The sequence below is a fragment of the Ovis canadensis genome, chromosome 18 (genome assembly GCF_042477335.2).
Source record: "Ovis canadensis isolate MfBH-ARS-UI-01 breed Bighorn chromosome 18, ARS-UI_OviCan_v2, whole genome shotgun sequence".
Lineage (NCBI taxonomy): Eukaryota > Metazoa > Chordata > Mammalia > Artiodactyla > Bovidae > Ovis > Ovis canadensis.
In genome coordinates, this window is record NC_091262.1 from 19,717,927 (window position 1) to 19,739,286 (window position 21,360).

The 21,360-nt window shown below is 38.8% G+C and overlaps 1 protein-coding gene across 4 annotated transcripts in view; it reads right to left on the reverse strand.

Annotated features, from left to right (window-relative positions):
* Window positions 1-913: 913 nt before the first annotated feature.
* The window catches only part of LRRC28 (leucine rich repeat containing 28), a 201,738-nt gene continuing 181,291 nt past the window's right edge, over window positions 914-21,360 (reverse strand). For all 4 annotated transcript variants that reach the window (XM_069559247.1, XM_069559246.1, XM_069559245.1 and 1 more), the window contains one exon: window positions 914-1,202. In XM_069559247.1, the coding sequence (XP_069415348.1) occupies window positions 1,130-1,202 (73 nt within the window). In that variant the 3' untranslated portion in view covers window positions 914-1,129. The remainder of the gene's footprint in view (window positions 1,203-21,360) is intronic.

Here is a 21,360-nt window from a genome sequence, read left to right on the forward strand (position 1 = left end):
TGAATTTGGACCTGCGTTTCCTGTGTTTTCTCAGTGTTATCTGGACAACAGTGTGTCAAGTACTTAAGAAATCCAGGGTCAAAATGAAGATTATCTAATGCTGTAGGTATTTAAATAAATGTGCACAGACTGTACTTAGAATCACCTTGCTAAAAACTAGTAGAAGTAGCTGAGACTTGTTTATCATATGTAACAAAGATATTTCAAAGTCAGTGTAAGTTTAACCATAACCCATCTAACAAGAAACACCAGAGGTCATATTTTGATGTGTTCTCTTCTCCCTTTCTCAGTACCCAGAAAATGTTTAAATCCAGAAAGAAAAGAATCAGATTCTTTTAAACCCTCAAATATTCCTCAAACTCTTCTCAAATAAAAAATAATCTTATGAGGGAATAAAAAAAATAAAAAAATTTTTTAGTTTTCCAAAAGTGTCTATTTCATTTATAGTCTAGTTTTATTTTTAAAACCCTCACAAAATAGGTTGCAAAACTTTATAAACAAGGTTGTAACTTTCCAGAGGGTGTGTGCTAGGACCCTTGTGAAGCCCCTACTAGAGTCCAGCTTGGAGCCAACTCAGGCACCCTCTCTCTCCTCCCCCTCACCTCCCAACCCCCACCCCCACCCCTCTGCCAACGATTCAATACTATTGAGGTCATAGGGTTGGCTGAAATTTGTTAAAAACATGGAGAATAACCTCTGGGGAATAACTCACTGGAGAAAGAAAGACAGAGGAGAAGATTACAAGTACCACTGAAGGTGTATATGTTCAAAAGTTAATTTGGTTGTACTGTCAAATTATAGTTCTTCAGGGAGCTGAAACTTGCTCTAAATTAGATTTGGGGAGGCATATCAAGCTAAATAGTCTGCATATGAGACACACTCACATAAAAAGAAACACACAGAAGACCAAGGGTTCTTAATTTGGGGGAGGATATATTCCAACTTGGGGGAAGGCATTTCAGTTCTGAAGCTCGACTGTGACGTTTCCAGAGTCCTGTAGTCTCCGAGTGTGGCAGGGCGCAAGGGCTGCTGGGCTGGCTGGACTCTCCACCCCTTTGCGGCACAGTGTGCGATATGCAGGCAACTGCAGTGTCAAGCTGGCACCACTCCTGAGGCTCTTGAGTGTTTATCAACTCAGTAGGTCAAAAGTCTGCAGACACTGGGTGGAGCAGCAGTAAGCCACAAAACTCACAGTTGTCCTCCTGGGGAAAGAGGGGGAGATGAACACTGTGAGTTCAAGAGGAACTCAGGAATTCCTTCCGTTAGAGACAGTCTTTTTCTTGGTTAAAATAAAGCATTAGGTATGGTCAACAGAACACACAATAGAAATGTAAATTCCTTTTAAAACTGAGCACTGGAATCAGGTGAGGTATGCATGTGCTCCTTTTACTAGCACCTTTCAGACAACACCTCTGTGTTAGCTGGAGTGGGTTGACTTGCCCTCCTCCAGGGGATCTTCCCAACCCAGGGGTCGAATCCGAGTCTCTTATGTGTCCTGCAGTGGCAGGCAGGTTCTTCACGACTAGTGCCACCTGGGAAGCCCCCTATGTTAGCAGCTAAGGAAAAATAAGCTTTATTCCATGTTATGGTCTGAATTCTGCTTGCTAGACGCAGTGCAATGAGAGAATTTGAAATACATTATAAAAATCATGTAATTGAAAATGTCACCAATTTAACTAGAACATATATATATATATATATATATATATATACACACACACACGTATATATATACACCAGAGTTTAAAAAACACAATTTTAAGGGATTTATCCTACAAATGTATTCTCATAGATTGCTTATAGAGGTAACTTCAGAATCTGAATCCCGGAGTTTGAGGGTCTTCTCCCACAAGCAGAGGAATCCCATCTCAAACTCCACTTGGCATCTCCCTGCAGTGAGTCGTGAGCCAGTCTGGGCAGCTCCAGTGGCTGGATGCCTTGTTTTCCCACCAGAAGTGCTATCCTCTGGTGAGGAGAGAATAACCCACTGTTGATTACACAGGACTCCCTGCGCTGGCGTTTTCTCTTTTCCCCATTCCTCAGCCCAGTCTTTGCCTTTCTCTGTGGTGGCAGCAGTGGTAAACAACCCACCTACCAATGCAGGAGACATAAGAGATGTGGGTTCAATCTCTGGGTCAAGAAGATCCCCTCCCTGGAGGAGGGCATGGCAACCCACTCGAGCATTTTTGCCTGGAGAATCCCATGGACAGAGGAGCCTGGTGGGTTACAGTCCATAAGAATCGCAGAGTTGGACTGAAGCGACTTAGCACACACACATGTAGTCCAAGAAGGTGACCTCTACAGACCCTACCTCCCAAGCTGCTGATGACTGGTTTCTGGCTGAATTAGGACAGTAGGAGGCACAGCCACAGGAAGAGAGAAAAGCTGAACGTTTTCTTCTTCTTTTTAAGAAAAAGTTGAGTTAATACAGGTATAGGTACATACAAACACTGAATAAAATTCATCCATTTTAAGTGTACAGTTGAATGGATTTTGAAATATGTACAAGTATTTAACACCACAATCAACATATAAAATATTTCTCACTCTCTAAATGTTCCTTGGGTCCACCTGCAGCAAAGCACCATCCCCCAAACCCCCTGCCAAGTCTCTGGCAACCACTGATAAACCATTTTGTTTCTCTTAAGGGCTTTAATTTTCTCTGGGTCACCACAATCCTTCAAAAGAAGTTTTGCCATATATCATCTTGGATGATCAAAGATCTCAAGGCAAGAGCTAGGCCTGCTTCCGTGGGTTCTCCTGTCTTAGATTTTTGTACTAATCCTGGATTCCCTAACCAGCTGGGTTTGGCTGATATGAGGATATACCTCCCCTGGATGGACCTTCCTATATGGCTTTAGTTCTCACTGGGCTCCAGTCACACTTTTTAGCACCCAACCAGGCAGCTGACAACTCTGCCCTAGCCTTCACATCCTGCTTGCAGAGTCTCACTTCCTGCCAGCAGAAGTGAAAGCTCAGGGCCTTCTTGGGTCTTCTCTGAACATGCCCACATTCTTATGCATGCACATGAACTTACATACTCCCAGAAATATGTCAGTGCTTTTTGAAGCCCCTGCAGAAACCTCATTCTCCTATCTGCCTTTTCAGCCTTCAGTTCAGTTCAGTTGCTCAGTTGTGTCCAACTCTTCCAACTCTTTGTGACCCCATGGACTGCACCATGTCCATCACCAACTCCCAGAGCTTGCTCAAACTCATGCCCATTAAGTCGGTGATGCCATCCAACCATCTCATCCTCTGTCATCCTCTTCTTCTCCTGGCTTCAGTATTTCCCAGGGTTTCCCAGGATTTCCCAGACATCAGGGTCTTTTTCCAGTGAGTCAGCTCTTCACATCAGGTGGCCAAAGCACTGAGCTTCAACTTCAGCATCAGTCCTTCCAATGAATATTCAGGACTGATTTCCTTTAGGATTGGTTTGAACTCCTTGCAGTCCAAGGGACTCTCAAGAGTATTCTCCAACACTGTAGTTCAAAAGCATCAATTATTTAGTGCTCAGCTTTCTTCATGGTCCAACTCATCCATACATGATTACTGAAAAACTATAGATTTGACTATAAGGATCTTTGTTGGGAAAGTAATATCTCTGTTTTTTAATATGCTGTCTAGGTTGGTCATAGCTTTTCTTCCAAGGAGCAAGCGTTGTCTAATTTCACAGCTGCAGTCACCATCTGCAGTGATTTTGGAGCCCAAGAAAATAAAGTCTGTCACTGTTTCCCTTGTTTCCCCATCTATTTGCCATGAAGTGATGGGACCAGATGCCATGATATTCATTTTCTGAATGTTGAGTTTTAAGCCAGCTTTTTTACTCTCCTCTTTCACTTTTATCAAGAGGCTCTTTAATTCCTCTTCACTTTCTGCCATAAGGGTGGTGTCATCTGCATATCTGAGGTTATTGATATTTCTCCTGGCAATCTTGACTCCAGCCAGTGCTTCATCTAGCCCAGCATTTTTCACGATGGACTCTGCATACAAGTTAAATAAGCAGGGTGACAATATGCAGCCTTGATGTACTCCTTTCCCCATTTGGAACCAGTCTGTTGTTCCATGTTTGGTTCTAACTGTTGCTTCTTGACCTACATACAGATTTGATGGCAGCACTTTAACAGCATCATCTTTTAGGCCCTGAAATAGCTCAGCTGGAAATTCCATCACCTCCACTAGCTTTGTTCATAGTGATGCTTCCTAAGGCCCACTTGACTTCGCATTCCAGGACAACTGGTTCTAGGTGAGTCTAGGTGAGTGATCACACCATCACAGCTATCTAGGTCATTAAGATCTTTTTTGAATAGTTCTTCTGTATATTCTTGCCAACTCTTCTTAATATCTTCTGCTTCTGTTAGGTCCGTACCGTTTCTGTCCTTTATTGTGCCCAACTATGCATGAAAGGTTTCCTTGGTATCTCTAATTTTCTTGAAGAGATCTCTAGTCTTTTCCATTCTACTGCTTTCCTCCATTTCTTTGCACTGATCACAAAGGAAGGCTTTCTTATCTCTCCTTGCTATTCTTTAGAACTCTGCATTCAGATGTATATATTCTTCCTTTTCCCTTTTGCCTTTTGTTTCACTTCGTTTGTCAGCTATTTGTAAGGCCTCCTCAGACAACCATTTTGCCTTTTTGCATTTCCTTTTCTTGGGGACAGTTTTGATCACTGCCTCCTGTACAATGCGAACCTCTCTCTATAGCTCTTCAGGCACTCCGTGTATCAGATCTAATTCCTTGAATCTATTTGTCACTTCCCCTGTATAAGGGATTTGATTTAGGTCATACTTGGATGGTCAAGTGGTTTTCCCCACTTTCTTCAATATAAGTCTGAATTTTGCAATAAGGATTTCATGATCTGAGCCACAGTCAGCTGCTGGTCTTGTTTTTGCTGGCTGTATAGAGCTTCTCCATCTTTGGCCGCTTAGTCTATTATTTGGCCCAACAGTTATTCACTGCCTCAGACATCTGTGAAGTTAAGCAATTGCTTGCAATTGTTTTAACAATTTTTGACAAATACCCTCAGGGAAGAGGTTTTTTGCACTGGTGAACTCTGACTGAAGAAATAAAAAGACACGCTTGCAAGCAGGGTTTCTTAGTGAACCACCCTTTGAAGATGCTCCTACTTCCTCCCACACTTTTCCAATTGCTGCCAGCTTGCTGGTTTTAACTGTGATTTCAGATCCTTAGTTTTCAAGGTTAAGACTAGAAGATGGGACTGTAAGTTAAAACATCACAAAGATCTCTGTTCTTTATGAGATCCAGCCACTTTTCTTGAATAAGTGCACTCCAGATTGCTGTAAGCTTTTTGTTAATTTCCAGAGTTCTGAAAAATTCAATTCTGACAACTTTTGCCAGTTTTTTCCCCTGCTTTTATGGAACAGTTGACTATTTCCCCTCACTCTCTCTCTACCTCTCTGACCAGAGCTTTTATTGGGCAGGCCCCTCTTGACAGCTCTAGTTCTCAACAGCCTCCAGATCTTCCTTTGTTCTTTAAGCCAAAAGATTAAGAATAGTAAACCTTCCTACTGCTGTAAGTTCCCAGGTACTTTCTCATCCCTGTGGGTGCTCTGAATCCTGCCTGAACTCCTATAAACAGTCCCTCACCATTAATTCCTCTTCAACATTCCGGCTTATGTATGCTTTCCAGCCAGTACCATGGCTGATTTAGTGTGTGTTAGAGGGTGTGGCCTAAGGAACAGTCCATCATACTGGGATTCTGGGGTTGGGTTGGTGAGGACATGAATGACTTCCTTGCTAGGGAAACAATGGGACATCACTGATCACTTGAAGCTGTGGTATCACGATGACTTGAATGTCACTCAGACTGCCAGTGGAGGATAAGGTGCTGGGAGATCAAGTGTGGTGGTACTTGACTGCTGCGGTATCATGATGAATTCAAAGACTGTGGAGGGAGATAGAGCCTTCTGACTGCTGAAGAGATCCCCCCAAACCCCAAGTCCCCTCAAAAAAAAAAAAGATAAACTTAGTGACTTAAACTCTCAATTCAAGGCATAGGTAGAGAATCAGAAAGTTTCTATGGTGGCCTTAGAGGAATTCTTATTTATGAAGCTATGTGAGTGTCATGCCTGAGGTCTGAGTATACAAGCTGCAGAACCACATGCCAGCTACAGGAATATTTATGCTAAGTCTCTTATGCTAAGATAAAGGTTCTGGCTGGGAAAGGGTGAGGACTTGAGACTTGAGATGGAAACCTTTGTGTAGACAGGAGGATAAGAACCTTAAACCTCTAATATCTCTAAACATTTCTTCACATTAGAAACAGCCTTTCTTGCCTTCTAAGAAAACAAGCATTCACTTGAATAAAAAGATTTCACTGACTTCATCTGGTGTGGTTACCTAAAAAGGAAATTTTTCTTCTTAGGACCCACACGAACAATACTCCCTGCCTCTAGGGCCATAGAGAAAGTAAAATCCCAGCATGATTCAGAGTTAATTGCAGGAGCTGCTCCTGGGAGAGATTACATACGTGAAGGAATCTTGCCAAACTTTATTTGCAGGAATTTGGAGAGCAATGGAGTCTAAGTACATTAGCCAGTGAGAATAAGTCTAAGACTGGATCAGGCCAAGGAGGGTGTTTCACATAGGCCTTAGGATTTAATGTGTTTGTTTGAGTACCTATAATGGTTAATAGAAGTCTTGACCCAGTAGAGGCCTACAGTCAGTGAGAAAGAGATGCTGGAACTTCCACTGTATAGTCCAGAGGAAGAGGAACAAAGGCTTAGAGAAATGGGGATATTGTAGTGGATCCAATGAGGTGTAATCTGCTCAGTCACTACCTGGAAATCTCTGGGCGGGTCAGGAAAGCAGTCCCTTCACTGAAACATTAAGATATGTATTGGTGAGGGGAAATCAAATTGGAAATAGCAAACACACCTGATACTTAATACAATTCATGCCTACTAGAGGTGAGAGAGAAGGCCTGCAAAAGTTCAGGTATCTGCCACACTGGTAAAGTTTCAAACGGAAAGAAGAGTTACATCCAGAACTGCTCGCTATGAAGAAACAGATACATATCTGTGGGTTCCTTTGGATTTTGGAGGCAAAATGCATTTTGGTGGGAGCTATTGGTTGTACCAAGATGGAATAGTCCCATTGCTCCCAGGTCCTCTCTCTTATAATTAAAATAACACAACAAGCAAGCATTGGAAGACCATGAAAGACAGAATGAAGAACAGACAGCCTAGGACCCTAGGGCTTGAGAAGCAACACAGCAATGGTAAATCCCCTCGGCTTCCTTACTGCCTCCCATATACCTCAGATAGGACTCTGTAGACACTTCCAACCCAGAACCACCAACAAGCAGGAGCAAAAAACAAAACAAAAAAACCAAATCCCCCAAACCTCTAAGAGAAGCCTGTTCTCCCTACCCAAAAGATTGGGACACAGAAATCCATCAATTTCTAAAGAAAGCAATTAATTAGTTGCTTAGGGCGGGGTATGGGGAAACAGAGAAGTGACAGCTAAAGAGTACAAAGTGTCTCTTCAGGTTAGAAAAATGTTCCAAGACTGTCTGCGGTATTGACGGAACATATCTGTGACTATAGTAAAAACTGCTGAATTGAATACTTTAAGTGGGTGAATGGCATGATATGTAAACTATCTCAATAAAGCTGTTAAAAAATAATTGCACTGGAAGGAGAAATAGATAAACTCACAATAAGAGTGGGAACTTCAACATTTTTACTCTCAGCAACCAAACTACTAGCCTCTCAGCACGAACTGAACAACTCAATGAACCAAAGAATCTAACTAACATATACAAAACACTCCACCCAACAGTAACAAAACACACTTCCTTTTTCTCCCAGAAGCCCATGGGACATTCACCAGGACAGACTATATTCTGATTCTGTGCTGAAGAACAAACCTCACAAATTTGAAACAGCTGAAATTATATACAGAGAATACATCTGGTTTCATGTCTGACATAAAGAGCCTAGAAGTTCTCATTCCTGTTCTTATAATAAGAACAAGCTGAACAAATTGAAAATTAGTAACTTTTCGCTATTGACCAGAGAACTGAGGTCATAGGGTAAACTGCAACTTCAAAATCTGGCAAGACAGGTAGCCCCAGAGGGTCACAGCTGAGATTTGCTTACCTGGACAAAAAAATACTAAAATTGCAGGGGAGGCTAAATGTGGAAAAGCCTGAGAGTGAGATACTCCTGGGGCTGCAATATTAGGGTGATCAGGACACAGGAACTTTATAAGGTGTCATGGTGAAAATCCAAAAAAGATCCCTTGCTACTCAGGAAGAGGGAAAAGAGTAGTCACTATGTAACATGTCCCGAGCATCCTCAATACAAAGGACTGTTCTCCAGAGGAAAGAGCTTACTAACACCTTACCCCAGCTAGTGAAGGACATTCTTCCCATCCAACCCTGTTTTGGCCTGCCCATTCCACCTAAGTGGGGAAAGCAAGCTATGCAAGACAAGAAAAATTCGTGAAGGTCACAGCTTAGAGATAAAGGCCCACTAAATTAGTGAGATAAAATCACAAAATTGAGAACACTTCCCTCCCTCATTAATAACTGGAGTAAATGGCCTACAGCATAAGGACAGTGGAGTATAGATCAAATTAATACCAAAAACTACTAACAATGAAAGATTAGGAAGAGAAATTAAAGAAACAATCCCATTTACCACTGAATCAAAAAGAATAAAATACCTAGGAATAAACCTACCTAAAAAGCAAAAGACTTGTACTCTGAAAACTGTAAGACACTGAAGGAAGAAACTGAGGATGACACAAACAGATGGAAAGATATGTTGTTTATTGGAAGAATCAATATTGTCAAAATGAGTATCTACCCAAGGCAATCTACAGATTCAATGCAAGCACTATCAAATTGCCAATGGCATTTTTCACAGAACTTTGACTGTGTGGATTACAATAAACTGTGGAAAATTCTGAAAGAGATGGGAATACCAGACCACCTGACCTGCCTCTTGAGAAATCTGTATGCAACAGTTAGAACGGGACATGGAACAACAGACTGGTTCCAAATAGGAAAAGGAATATGTCAAGGCTGTATATTGTCACCCTGCCTATTTAACTTATGCAGAGTACATCATGAGAAACACCGGGCTGGAGGAAGCACAAGCTAGAATCAAGACTGCTGGGAGAAATATCAATAACTTCAGATATGCAGATGACACCACCCTTAGGGTAGAAAGTGAAGAAGAACTAAAGAGCCTCTTGATGAAAGTGAAAGAAGAGAATGAAAAAGTCGACTTAAAGCTCAACATTCAGAAAACTAAGATCATGGCATCCAGCCCCATCACTTCATGGCAAAGAGTGGAAACAGTGACTGACTTTATTTTTCTGGGCTCCAAAATCACTGCAGATGTTGACTGTAGCCATGAAATTAAAAGACGTTTACTCCTTGGAAGGAAAGTTATGACCAACCTAGACAGCATATTAAAAAGCAGAGACATTACTTTGTCAACAACGTCTAGTCAAGGCTATGGTTTTTCCAGTGGTCATGTATGGATGTGAGAGTTGGACTATAAAGAAAGCTGAGTGTCGAAGAATTGATGCTTCTGAACTGTGGTGCTGGACTCTTGAGAGTCCTTTGGACTGCAAGGAGATCGAACTAGTCCATCCTAAAGGAGATCAGTCCTGGATATTCATCAGAAGGAATGATGTTGAAGCTGAAACTCCAATACTTTGGCCACCTGGTGCAAAGAGCTGACTCACTGGAAAAGACCCTGATGCTGGGAAAGATTGAGGGCAGGAGGAGAAGGGGACACCAGAGGATGAGATGGTTGGATGGCATCACTGACTCAATGGACATGGTTTGGGTGGACTCCAGGAGTTGGTGATGGACAGGGAGGTCTGGCGTGCTGCGGTTCATGGGGTTGCAAAGAGTCGGACATGACTGAGCGACTGAACCGAACTGAGAACAAAAATTTGTATGGAAACATAAAGGACTCTGAATAGCCAAAGTAATTCTGAGAAAGAAATCGGAGTTTGAGGCATCAGGCTCCTTGACTTAGGATTATACTACAAAACTACAGCTATCAAAACATTATGGCACTGGCACAAAAACATAAATATAGATCAAAGGAATAGGATAGAAAACCCAGAAATAAACTATGTACCTATAGTCAATTAATCTATGACAAAGGAGCCAAGAAAATACCATAAGTGGTACTGGGAAAAGTGAATAGCTACATGTAAAAGAATGAACTTAGAACATTCTCTATCACCATATACTAAAATAAACTCAAAATGGATTAAAGACCTACATTTAAGGCTGGATATTATAATACTCTTAGAAGAAAATATAGGCAGAACACTCTTTGATATAAATCACAGCAGTATCTTTTTGCATCTACCTCCTAAGAGAAGCCATGCATTTTGGGAAGATGCCCTGGAAGGGGAAATGGCAACCCACTCCAGTATTCTTGCCTGGAAAATTCCCTGGACAGAGGAGCCTGGCAGGTTACAATGTATGGGGTCACACAGTCAGTCATGAGTGAGTGACTGAGCATGCATGCACACCTGAGAGTAATGAAAACAAAACCAAAAGTAAAAAAAATGAGACCTAATTAAACTTAAAGGCCTTTTCACAGCAAAGAACACCATAAACAACAACCCACAGAATGGGAGAAAAGATTTGAGGACAAAATAACTGACAAGGGATTAATTTCCCAGTATGGAACCAGCTCATGCAGCTCTAAATCAAAAAAACAAACAACTCAATCAAAAAATGGGCAGAAGATCTAAATAAACATTTCTTCAAAGAAGATATATCCAGATGGTCAAAAAGCACATGAAAAGATGCTCAACATGGCTAATTATTGTTGTTGTTATTTAGCTGCTAAGTCATGGCCAACTCTTTTGGACCCCATGGACTGTAGGCTCCTCTGTCCATGGGATTTTCCAGGCAAGCATACTGAAGTCAGTTGCCATTTCTTTCTCCAGGGGATATTCCTGACTCAGGGATTGAACCCACATCTCCTGCATTGGCAGGTGGATTCTTTACCACTGAGCCACCAGGGAAGCCCGGCTAATTATTAGAGAAATGCAAATCAAAACTACAGGGAAGTATCATTTCACATTTGTCAGAATAGCCATCACCAGAAAAATCTATAAACAATAAATGCTGGAGAGAATGTGGAGAAAGCAGAACCCTCCTCACTCTTAGTGGAAATACAAATTGGTGCAATCAATATGGAGAACAGCATGGAGGTTCCTTAAAAAACTAAAAATAGAACTACCATATAATCCAGCAATCTCGATCCTGGGCATATATCTGGAGAAAACCATAGTTGGAAAAGACACAAGCATCCCACTGTTCATTGCAGCACTATTTACAATAGCCAAGAGATGGAAGCAAACGTAAAAGTCCATCAACTGAGGAATGGATAAAGATCTAGTATATATACAATGAAGTATTACTCAGCTATAAAAAAGAATGGAATCATGCCATTTACAGCAACATGGATGGACGTAGAGATCATTATAGTATATTAAGGACAAATATCATATAATACCACTCATATGTGGAATCTAAAAAAGTGATTTGAATTAACTTGTTTACAAAACAGAAACAGACTCACAGATGTCAAAAAGAAACATGGTTACCAAAGGGGAAATGTGGGAGGGATAAATTAGGAGTTTGAGAGTAACAAATAAATACTGCTGCTGCTGCTGCTGCTAAGTCGCTCCAGTTGTGTCCAACTCTGTGCGACCCCAGAGACGGCAGCCCATCAGGCTCCCCCGTCCCTGGGATTCTCCAGGCAAGAACACTGGAGTGGGTCACCATTTCCTTCTCCAATGCATTAAAGTGAAAAGTGAAAGTGAAGTCGCTCAGTCGTGTCCGACTCTTAGCGACCCTGTGGACTGCGGCCCACCAGGCTCCTCCGTCCATGGGAATAAACACTACTATATATAAAACAGACAATCAACAAGGACCTATTATATAGCACAGAGAGGACTGTACTCAATATAGTAACCTATATGGGAAAAGAATCTGAAAAAGAATGGGTATATGTATATGTATAAATGAATCACTGTACTTTACACTCAAAGCTAATATTGTAAATCAACTGTATTACATATAAAATAAAATTTTAACATAAATAAAAATTTAAAAATAAAATAAAATCTCAGCACTATTAAACCTTGGGCTCATCTTACGTGGCCTGCAGGGGGTGCAGTGGGCAGTCCTGAGGGTGCTGGGGGAAGAGGGCCCATCATGCTCCTAAAGCTCATTTACAAACAGTGCATCCTGGGCTTGACAGAATATTGAGGCAAAGATCTAGCTTTTAAATTAGATAGGAGTATAGAAGGTAACTCTTGAGAAAATAGAGAATGAAAGTATTATGACAGAAATGCATTTCTGTTACTATTGGGTTTTTATTAATTTGCTTCATTTTGAATTGTGTGCACTACCATTCCTACTTCAGTTTGATATCAGTGTTGAAAAATTACCAGTTATATTTGCTGTTTATAATCTATTTGTAGATTAGGATTAAAATGGATTTAATCCATTTTTAAAGCTGTGTGAGTTTTTCTAAACAGGAACAACTATTTGCAATATGGGTTTTCATTAAACCAATTATAACTTTTATTATTAGCAGTTGAGAAGCACATGTTCATATAGCAATGTAAAAATATATTAATGAGTATTTGGTAAATTCCAACAGGCTTTTCCCATTAGCATAATTTTGTGTTGTATAATTAAGTTACATTACATCTATAATTTTGGATAACATTCATTGATTAACAATAAAGTGACAAAAGCTCAAAAAAAAATAAAAAAATAAAAAAAAATAAAAACAAAAACAGCTGCAAGATGCAACCTCTCTGAAGAGAAGCATATAGAGAAGCCCAAATCAAGCAAGGAGAATTAAAAACGGGCACTAAAGAAATCTGGATAGGAATCTGAGGCGTCTAATACCTACTACAGCCAACATAAAACAGAGCTCAGCTCCTAGCCAAACTAAAATAAAATCTCACACTAAAGGCCCATTTATCTCAGTTCTTATTACTCAGTACAAAATGTCTGTGTTTCAACAAAAAGTTTTAAGAGATGCCAAAAGGCAAGAAAAAGTTCATGCTGAAAAGACAAAGGAAATCCTAGAACTAGACTCAGATATAACAGATGTTAGAATTGTCACAGGGAATTAAAAAAAATAGAAAATCCAAAATCTGTGGAATGATTTCTAAAGGTGCAACGTATGCACAGTTAGAATACTAGATGGAAAAGGAGGGAAAAAAGCAGAAGAATTATTTGAAGTAATAATGGTCAAGGACTTTACAAAATTAATCACAGATCCAGAAACTTAACAACACCAAGCAGGATAAAACAAAAACAAAACAAAAACACTACAAATAAGAACTATATCCTATCACTTATATATGGAATCTAAAATATGCCACAAATGAACTTGCCTACAAAACAGAGCAGGCTCACAGAGAACACACATGTGCTTGCCAATGGGGAGGAGGGTGGGGAAGGGATCATTAGGAGTTTGGGATTAGCAGATGCAAACTAGTATATATGGAATGGATAATCAGGCTCCCTACTGTACACCACTGGGAACCATATGCATAACCCTGTGAAAACCATAATGAAAATGAGTCTTTAAAATAATATATATATGCATATATAAAACTGAAAATCACTTTCTGTAGAGCAATGTTACAAATCAACTATACTTCAGTAAAAAAGAAAGAAAAGAAATATCATATTCAACCTGGAAAAAACCAAAGAAAAAGAAAATCTTGGAAAAAAATGTTACCTAGAGAGGAAAAAGCATAAGATTACCATAGACATCTTCTTAGAACCATGCCAGTAAGACTAGAGTGAAATATTTGTGGGCCCAAAGGAAAAAAATCACAAATTGAATATTTTATATCCAGTGATAGTATCCTGCAAAAGTAAAGGAAAATAAAGACTTTTTCAGACAAACTGAGAGCTGAGGGAATTCACTGCCAGCAAACTTGTACTTCAAGAAAGACTGAAAGCAGTTCTTCAGTGAGAGGAAAAGGATATAGGTGAAAAATTCAGATCAAAATAAAACTAGAGATGACATGATATCATATATATAAAGCTTCTACTCTAAAATCTACATAAACAGACCAAAAAAAAAAAAAACCCACCCAATTTAGAACTAACAAATGCATTCAGTAAAGTTGCAGGATACACAGAAATATGTTACTTCTTTATACTAGTAATGAACCATCAGAAAAAGAATTCAAGAAAACAATCTCTTCTACAACTGCATCAAAAAGAATATCTATAAATAAGCTTAACCAAGGAGGTGAAAGACGTATGACCTGAAAACAATAAGATACTGATGAAGGAAACTGAGGACCAAACAAATTAATGGAAATATACTCTCTTTTCATGGGTTGGAAGAATATTGTTAAAATGTCCATACCACCCAAAGCAATCTATAAATTTAATGCAATCCTTGTCAAAATGCCCAGAACATTTTTCTCAGAACTAGAATAATCTAAAACTTCTTTAAAAATTTTCTTTGTAAGCCCATTTATTCATTTCTTTTGAGATTCCACACATCAAGGATGCCATATGATGTTTTCCGTTCTCTGTCTGACTTCCTTCACTCAGTGTGACAATCTCTAAGTCCATCCCTGTTGCTACAAAGGGCATTATTTTATTCATTTTAACAGCTGAGTGATATTCCACTGTATATATGTAGCACGTCTTCTTTACTCATTCCTCTGGACATTTAGCTTGCTTCCATGTCTTGGCTGTTGTAAACAGTGCTGCAATGAACACTGGGGTGCATGTATCCCTTTGGATCATGTTTTTGTCCAGATATATGCTCAGGAGTGGGACTGCACAGTAATATGTAGCTCTATTCTTAGTTTTTTAGGGAACTTCCATACTGTTCTCCATAGTGGCTGTAACAATTTACATTTCCACCAACGGTGAGGAGGGTTCCCTTCTCTCCACACTGTCTTTAGCATTTATTGTTTGTGGATTTTCAATGACAGTCATTCTGACTGGTGCGAGGTGATAAGTCATTGAAGTTTTTATTCGCATTCCTCTAATAATTAGTGATGTCGAATGTCTTCTCATGTGCCTCTTAGCCATCTGTATGTATTCCTTGGAGAAAGGTCTATTTAGATCTTCTGCCCATTTTTTGATTGGATTGTTTGCTTTAATGCTGTTAAGCATCATGAGTTGTTTGTAAATTTTGGAGACTAATCCCTTGTTGGTCATATCATTTGCAGATACTTTCTCCCAGTCTGTGGGTTGTCCTTCATTTTGTTTATTGCTTCCTTTGCCATGCAAAAGCTTTTGAGTTTAAGCTCTTTCTCTTTCATTTAATACTTTCTGACTTGAGTCTTAGTTTGTTCAATAACAATATTGCCATTCCCTCTTTGTTTGTCTGTCTTGTTGCTATAATTTTCCTACTTTTATATCTTCAAGTTCAGTTCAGTCGCTCAGTCATGTCTGACTCTTTGCAACCTCATGGACTGCAGCATGCCAGGCTTCCCTGTTCATCACCAACTCCTGGAGCTTACTCAAACTCATGTCCATTGGTTGGATGGCATCACCATCCTCTGTCATCCTCTTCTCCTCTTGCCTTTAATTTTGCCAGTATCAGGGTCTTTTCCAATGAGTCAGTTCTTCACATCAAGAGGGCAACATATTGGGAGTTTCAGCTTCAGCATCAGTCCTTCCAATGAATATTCAGGACTGATTTCCCTCAGGATGGACTGATTGGATCTCCTTGCAGTCCAAGGGACTCTCAAGAGTCTTTTCCAACACCATGGTTCAAAAGCATTAATTCTTCGGCACTCAGCTTTCTTTATAGTCCAACTCTCACAGCCATACCTGACTACTAGAAAAGCTATAGCTTTGACTACACAGACCTTTGTTGGTAAAGTAATGTCTCTGCTTTTTAATATGCTGTCTAGGTTGGTCATAGTTTTTCCTCCAAGGAGCAAGTGTCTTTTAATTTCATGGCTGCAGTCACCATCTGCAGTGACTTTGGAGACCAGAAAAATAAGTCTGTCACTGTTTCCACTGTTTCCCATCTATCTGCCATGAAGTGATGGGACCAGATGCCATGATCTTGATTTTCTCAATGTTGAGTTTTAAGTCAACTTTTTCACTCTCCTCTTTCACTTTCATGAAGAGGCTCTTTAGTTCTTCTTCACTTTCTGCCATAAGGGTAGTGTCATCTGCATATCTGAGGTTATTGATATTTCTCCTGGCAATCTTGATTCCAGCTTGTGCTTCAATTAGTCCAGCATTTCTCATGATGTACTCTGCATATAAGTTAAAAAAGCAGGGTGATAATATACATCCTTGACGTACTCCTTTCCTGATTTGGAACCAGTCTGTTGTTCCATTTCCAGTTCTAACTGTTGCTTCTTGACCTGCCTACAGATTTCTCAGGAGGCAGGTCTGGTGGTAAAGGAACCAAAAGCAAAAACAAACAAATGGGACCTACTTAACCTTAAAAGTTTCTGTACAGTAAATGAAACTATGAACATAATGAAAAGACAATCCACTGAACGGGAGAAAATATTCACAAATGGTATTACCAATAGGGGTCAACACCCTAAATATGGGCTTCCCTGGTGCCTCAGTGGTAAAGAACCCACCTGCCAATGCACGAGACACAGGTTCAATTCCTGGATCTGGAAGATCCCCTGGCCACTCCAATATTCTTGCCTGGGCAATTCCCTGGACAGAGGAGACTGCAGGGCTATAGTCCATGGAGTTGCAAAAGAGTCAGACATAACTTAGGGACTAAACAACAATAACCCCCAATATATAAACAGATCATAGAATTCAATAACAAAAAAACAAAATCAAAACCAAAACCAAGCAACCTGATTAAAAAATGGGCAGAAAACATGAATAGACAGTTTTCCAAAGAAAACATACAGGTGGTTAATAGGCATATGAAAAGATATTTAACACTGCTAATCATCAGAGAACTACAAATCAAAAACCACAATGAGATATCACTTCGCAGTTTTCACAATGGCTATTATCAGAACGTTTACAATAACAGATTTTGGCAAGGATGTGCAGTAAAGGGAGCCCCAGCACACTTCCAGCTGGAATGTAAATTGGTAGAGCCACTATGAAAACAGTATGAAGGTTCCTCAAAACCTGAAACTGACCTACCGTAAGATTCAGCAATTCCACTCCTGGACATACAACCGAAGAAAGTAAGTCAAGAGATACACACACGCCAGTGTTCATAACAGAATTATTTATAATAGTGAAGATATGGAAGCTAGGTGTCTATCAACAGATGAATGGATATATACATATGCATATATATAGAGACACATACACAATGAAATATAAGTCAGCCATAAAGAAAATAATGAAATCCTGCCATCTGCAGCAACATGGATGGACCTGCAGAGTCTTATGTTAAGCCAAATAAGCCACCCACGGAATGAAAAATACTGTGTGTTATCACTTATATGTGGAATCTAAAGAGTAAAACAAAGAATATATGTAACAAAACAGAAACAGATTCATAAATATAGAGATAAAACTGATCAAACTAGTGGTTACCACTGAGAGGGAAAGAGGAGGGGGTAAAACAGTGGATTAAGAGGCATAAACTACTATGTTTAAAGTAAATAAACTACAAGAACATATTATATAGCATAGGGAATACAGTCAATATTTGTAATAACTTTAAATGGAGTATAATCTATAAAAATACTGAATCACTGTGTTGTGTATTTCAAATTAACATAATATTGTAAGTCAACTATATGTCAGTAAAATTTTTAAAAATAAAGATAGATATCCCTGGTGGTCCAGTGGCTAAGTCTCTGCATTCCCAATGCAGGGGGCCGGGATGGATCCTGGTTAGGGAACTAGATCCCACATGCTGCAGCTAGAGATCCTGCATGCTGACACTAAGTCCCAGAACAGCCAAATAAATAAATACATGTACGTGCATATATGTATATATATGTAAATGTATATAAAAGAATAAAATAAAAATAACTTACTGCAGAATAAATAAATAGGAAGGTTGCTGGAGAAGGAATAAAGGTAAATAAAATCTTTTATGTTTGTAATTTTCAATTAACCTAAAAATTAATGTTTCAAGAAATAAGGGTAACAATGTACTGTATAATTACAGCAGATGAACAGTGAAATGAATGAGAGCATGGTCATGGGAGGAGTTAGGAATATTCTATTAAAAACTACTGGCACTACAAGTGGAGCAGGACAGTGTATCGTTTGAAGGTGGAGTTTCATTAGTTTAAAATGTTTATTGAAAATGATAAGGGAACTATTACAAATTTTTAGAAAAGAAGTATAATTGACAAGCTATAAGAGGAGATAAAATAGAACCATATAAATAGCTCAATTAAAAACAGAAAAGGCAAAAAGAATGGGGAAAAAAAGAACAAATATAGACAATAGAAAATAGTTATAAACACAATAACAGTTAATCCAACTAAATCAATAACCACTTTATATGTGAATGATCTAAACATACCACTGAAACCACAAACTATTTGAGTGGATGGAAATACAAGACCCAACTATGCTGTGTACAAGAAACTGACTTTAAACATAAATGTATAGATTGGTTAAGAGTAAGGGGACAGTAAAGGTAGTCACTGTTAACACTAATTAAAAGATAGATGTAATGGCTGTTTTGTTACAGATAAAGCAGACTTCAGGACAGGGAAGACTATCAGAAATAAAGAGGAATATTATGTAGTAATAAAGGGGTCAATTCTCTAAGAAGAGATGAAAATGTGTAAGGCGCATGAAGTTAAAAACAGAGCATCAAAACTTACAAGGCAAAAATTAACACAGCTTTAAGAAGAAACAGACAAATCCACTATTAGAGTTGGAGACTTCTGCATCCCTTTTTAAGTAACTGAAAGATCAAGAAAGCAGAAAATCAGAAAGGATATAGTTGAACTCAATATCATTAATCAACTTGACTTAACTGACATTTACAGATACTCTACCCAACAACAGAAAAACACACATTCTTCTCAAGCTCCATAGAAATTAAAATATTTTGAACTGATGAAAATGAAATATAACTGATCAAAAAATTTTGGTATGAGGCAAAAGAAGTACAAAAGGAAAATTTATAGCACAAATACAAATATTAGAAAAGAGGAAAGCTCTAATAGCAATAATATTAGCTTACCCGGAAGTTAGAGAATGAAGAACAATTTGTCTAGAGCAAGTAAAAATCACAGAGCATGTTCTGTGTCCACTATGGAATCAAACTAGGTAACAAAAACAGAACAGGAAAATCTGCAAATGTGTAAGTCTTTTCCACTGGTTAAACAGGCAGTCCCAAAGGATATAAAAATTTACACAACAATGAAAATAAAACATTCCCCAAATTTTGAGACACTGTATAGCCGTGCTGAGAGAGAAATTAATAGCTTTAAATGCTTATGTTAGAAAAAAGGAAACGTATCAAGTCAGTAATCTAAGTTTTTACCCTAACCACCACCATCCCCCCAAAAAAGAACAAAATAAATCCAAGTCTAGTAGGAGGAAGTAAAGAGGAGAAACCAGTTAAATTAAACCTTTACTGGCATTAAGAAAGTCAATAGAGTTGATACATCTCTAGTAAGACTGGCAGAGATTTTTAAAGAAGACACAAATCAACATAAGAAATGAACATGAAATCAGTATATCCTGCAGCCATTAAAAAGATACAAGGGAACAACTTCATACATAAATACGCAAACTGAGAATAGATGAATTCCTTGAAAACTACAAATTATCAAAACTCAACCAAGATAAAATAGCCAATATAATAACTGTATAACTATTACATAAATTGAATCTGTAATTTAAAAAGAGAAATTTCCAAGCCCAAATGGTTTCTTTGGAGAATTCTGTCAATCATTTAAAGAACTGAGAGGAATTTTTACACTACCTCTTTCAGAAAAATACGAGAGAAGGTACACTTTCCAGCTCATTTTATGTGGCCAGCATTACTCAGACTTTGAAACCAAAGTACAAAACCAGAAAACTAGAGACCAATAGCTCTCATAAACAGAGATAAAAAAATTCTCAAGAAAGTATTAACAAATTAAATACAGAAATGCACAGAAAAAACTATACACCATAATTTAGTGGGAGGTATTCTGGGTATGTAAAGCTGGTTCAATACTTGAAAATCAGTGTCATCCAATAATTCACCAACTGGTTAACAAAGAAAAATCAGCATGATATCAATAGACTCAAAAAGTATTTGACCAAATACAACAAGAAATGAAACATGATAAAAAACTCAGCAAACCAGGAAAAAAGGGAATCCTTCTCATTTTGATACATATTTGATAAAACCTACTGCTTACATCAGATGTACAAGCTGGATTTAGAAAAGACAGGAATCAGAGATCAAATTGCCAACATCTGTTGGGTCATAGAAAAAGCAAGGGAATTCCAGGAAAACATCTGCTTCACTGACTATGTGAAAGCCTTTGAACTGTGTGGACCACAACGAACTGTGGAAAATTCTTAAGGATGTGGGAATACCAGATCACCTTACCTGTCTCCTGATAAACTTGTATGCACGTCAAGCAGCAACAGTTAAACCTGGACATGGAACAATGGATTGGTTCAAAATTGGGAAAAGAAAATGATAAGGCTGTATATTGTCACCCTGCTTATTTAACTGCTATGCAGAGTACATCATGGGAATGAGGGTCTAGATGACTCACAAGCTGTGTAATCAAGATTGCCAGGAGAAATATCAACAACCTCAGCTATGCAGATGATACCATTTTAATGAACTAACAGCAAAAAGACATCCATTTCATCACAGGGGACTGGAATGCAAAAGCAGGAAGTCAAGAGATACCTGGAGTAACAGGCAAGTTTGGCCTTGGAGTACCAAATGAAGCAGGGCAAAGGCTAACAGTTTTGCCAAGAGAATGCACTGGTCATAGCAAACACCCTCTTCCAACAACACAAGAGATGACTCTACACATAGACATCACCAGATGGTCAATACTGAAATCATATTGATTATATTCTTTGCAGTTGAAGACGGAGAAGCTCTATACAGTCAGCAAAAACAAGACCAGAGGCTGACCGTGACTCAGATCATGAACTCCTTATTGCAAAGTTCAGATTTAAATTGAAGAAAGAAGGGAAAACCACTAGATTTAGGTCAGGTAGGACCTAAATCCAATCCTTTACAATTATTCAGTGGAAGTGACAAATAGATTCTCGGGATTAGATCTGATAAGACAGCGTGCCTGAAGAACTGTGGATGGAGGTTCATAACATTATACAGAAAGTGGTGATCAAAACCATCCCCAAGAAAAGAAATGCAAAAAAGCAAAATGACTATCTGAGGAGGCCTTACA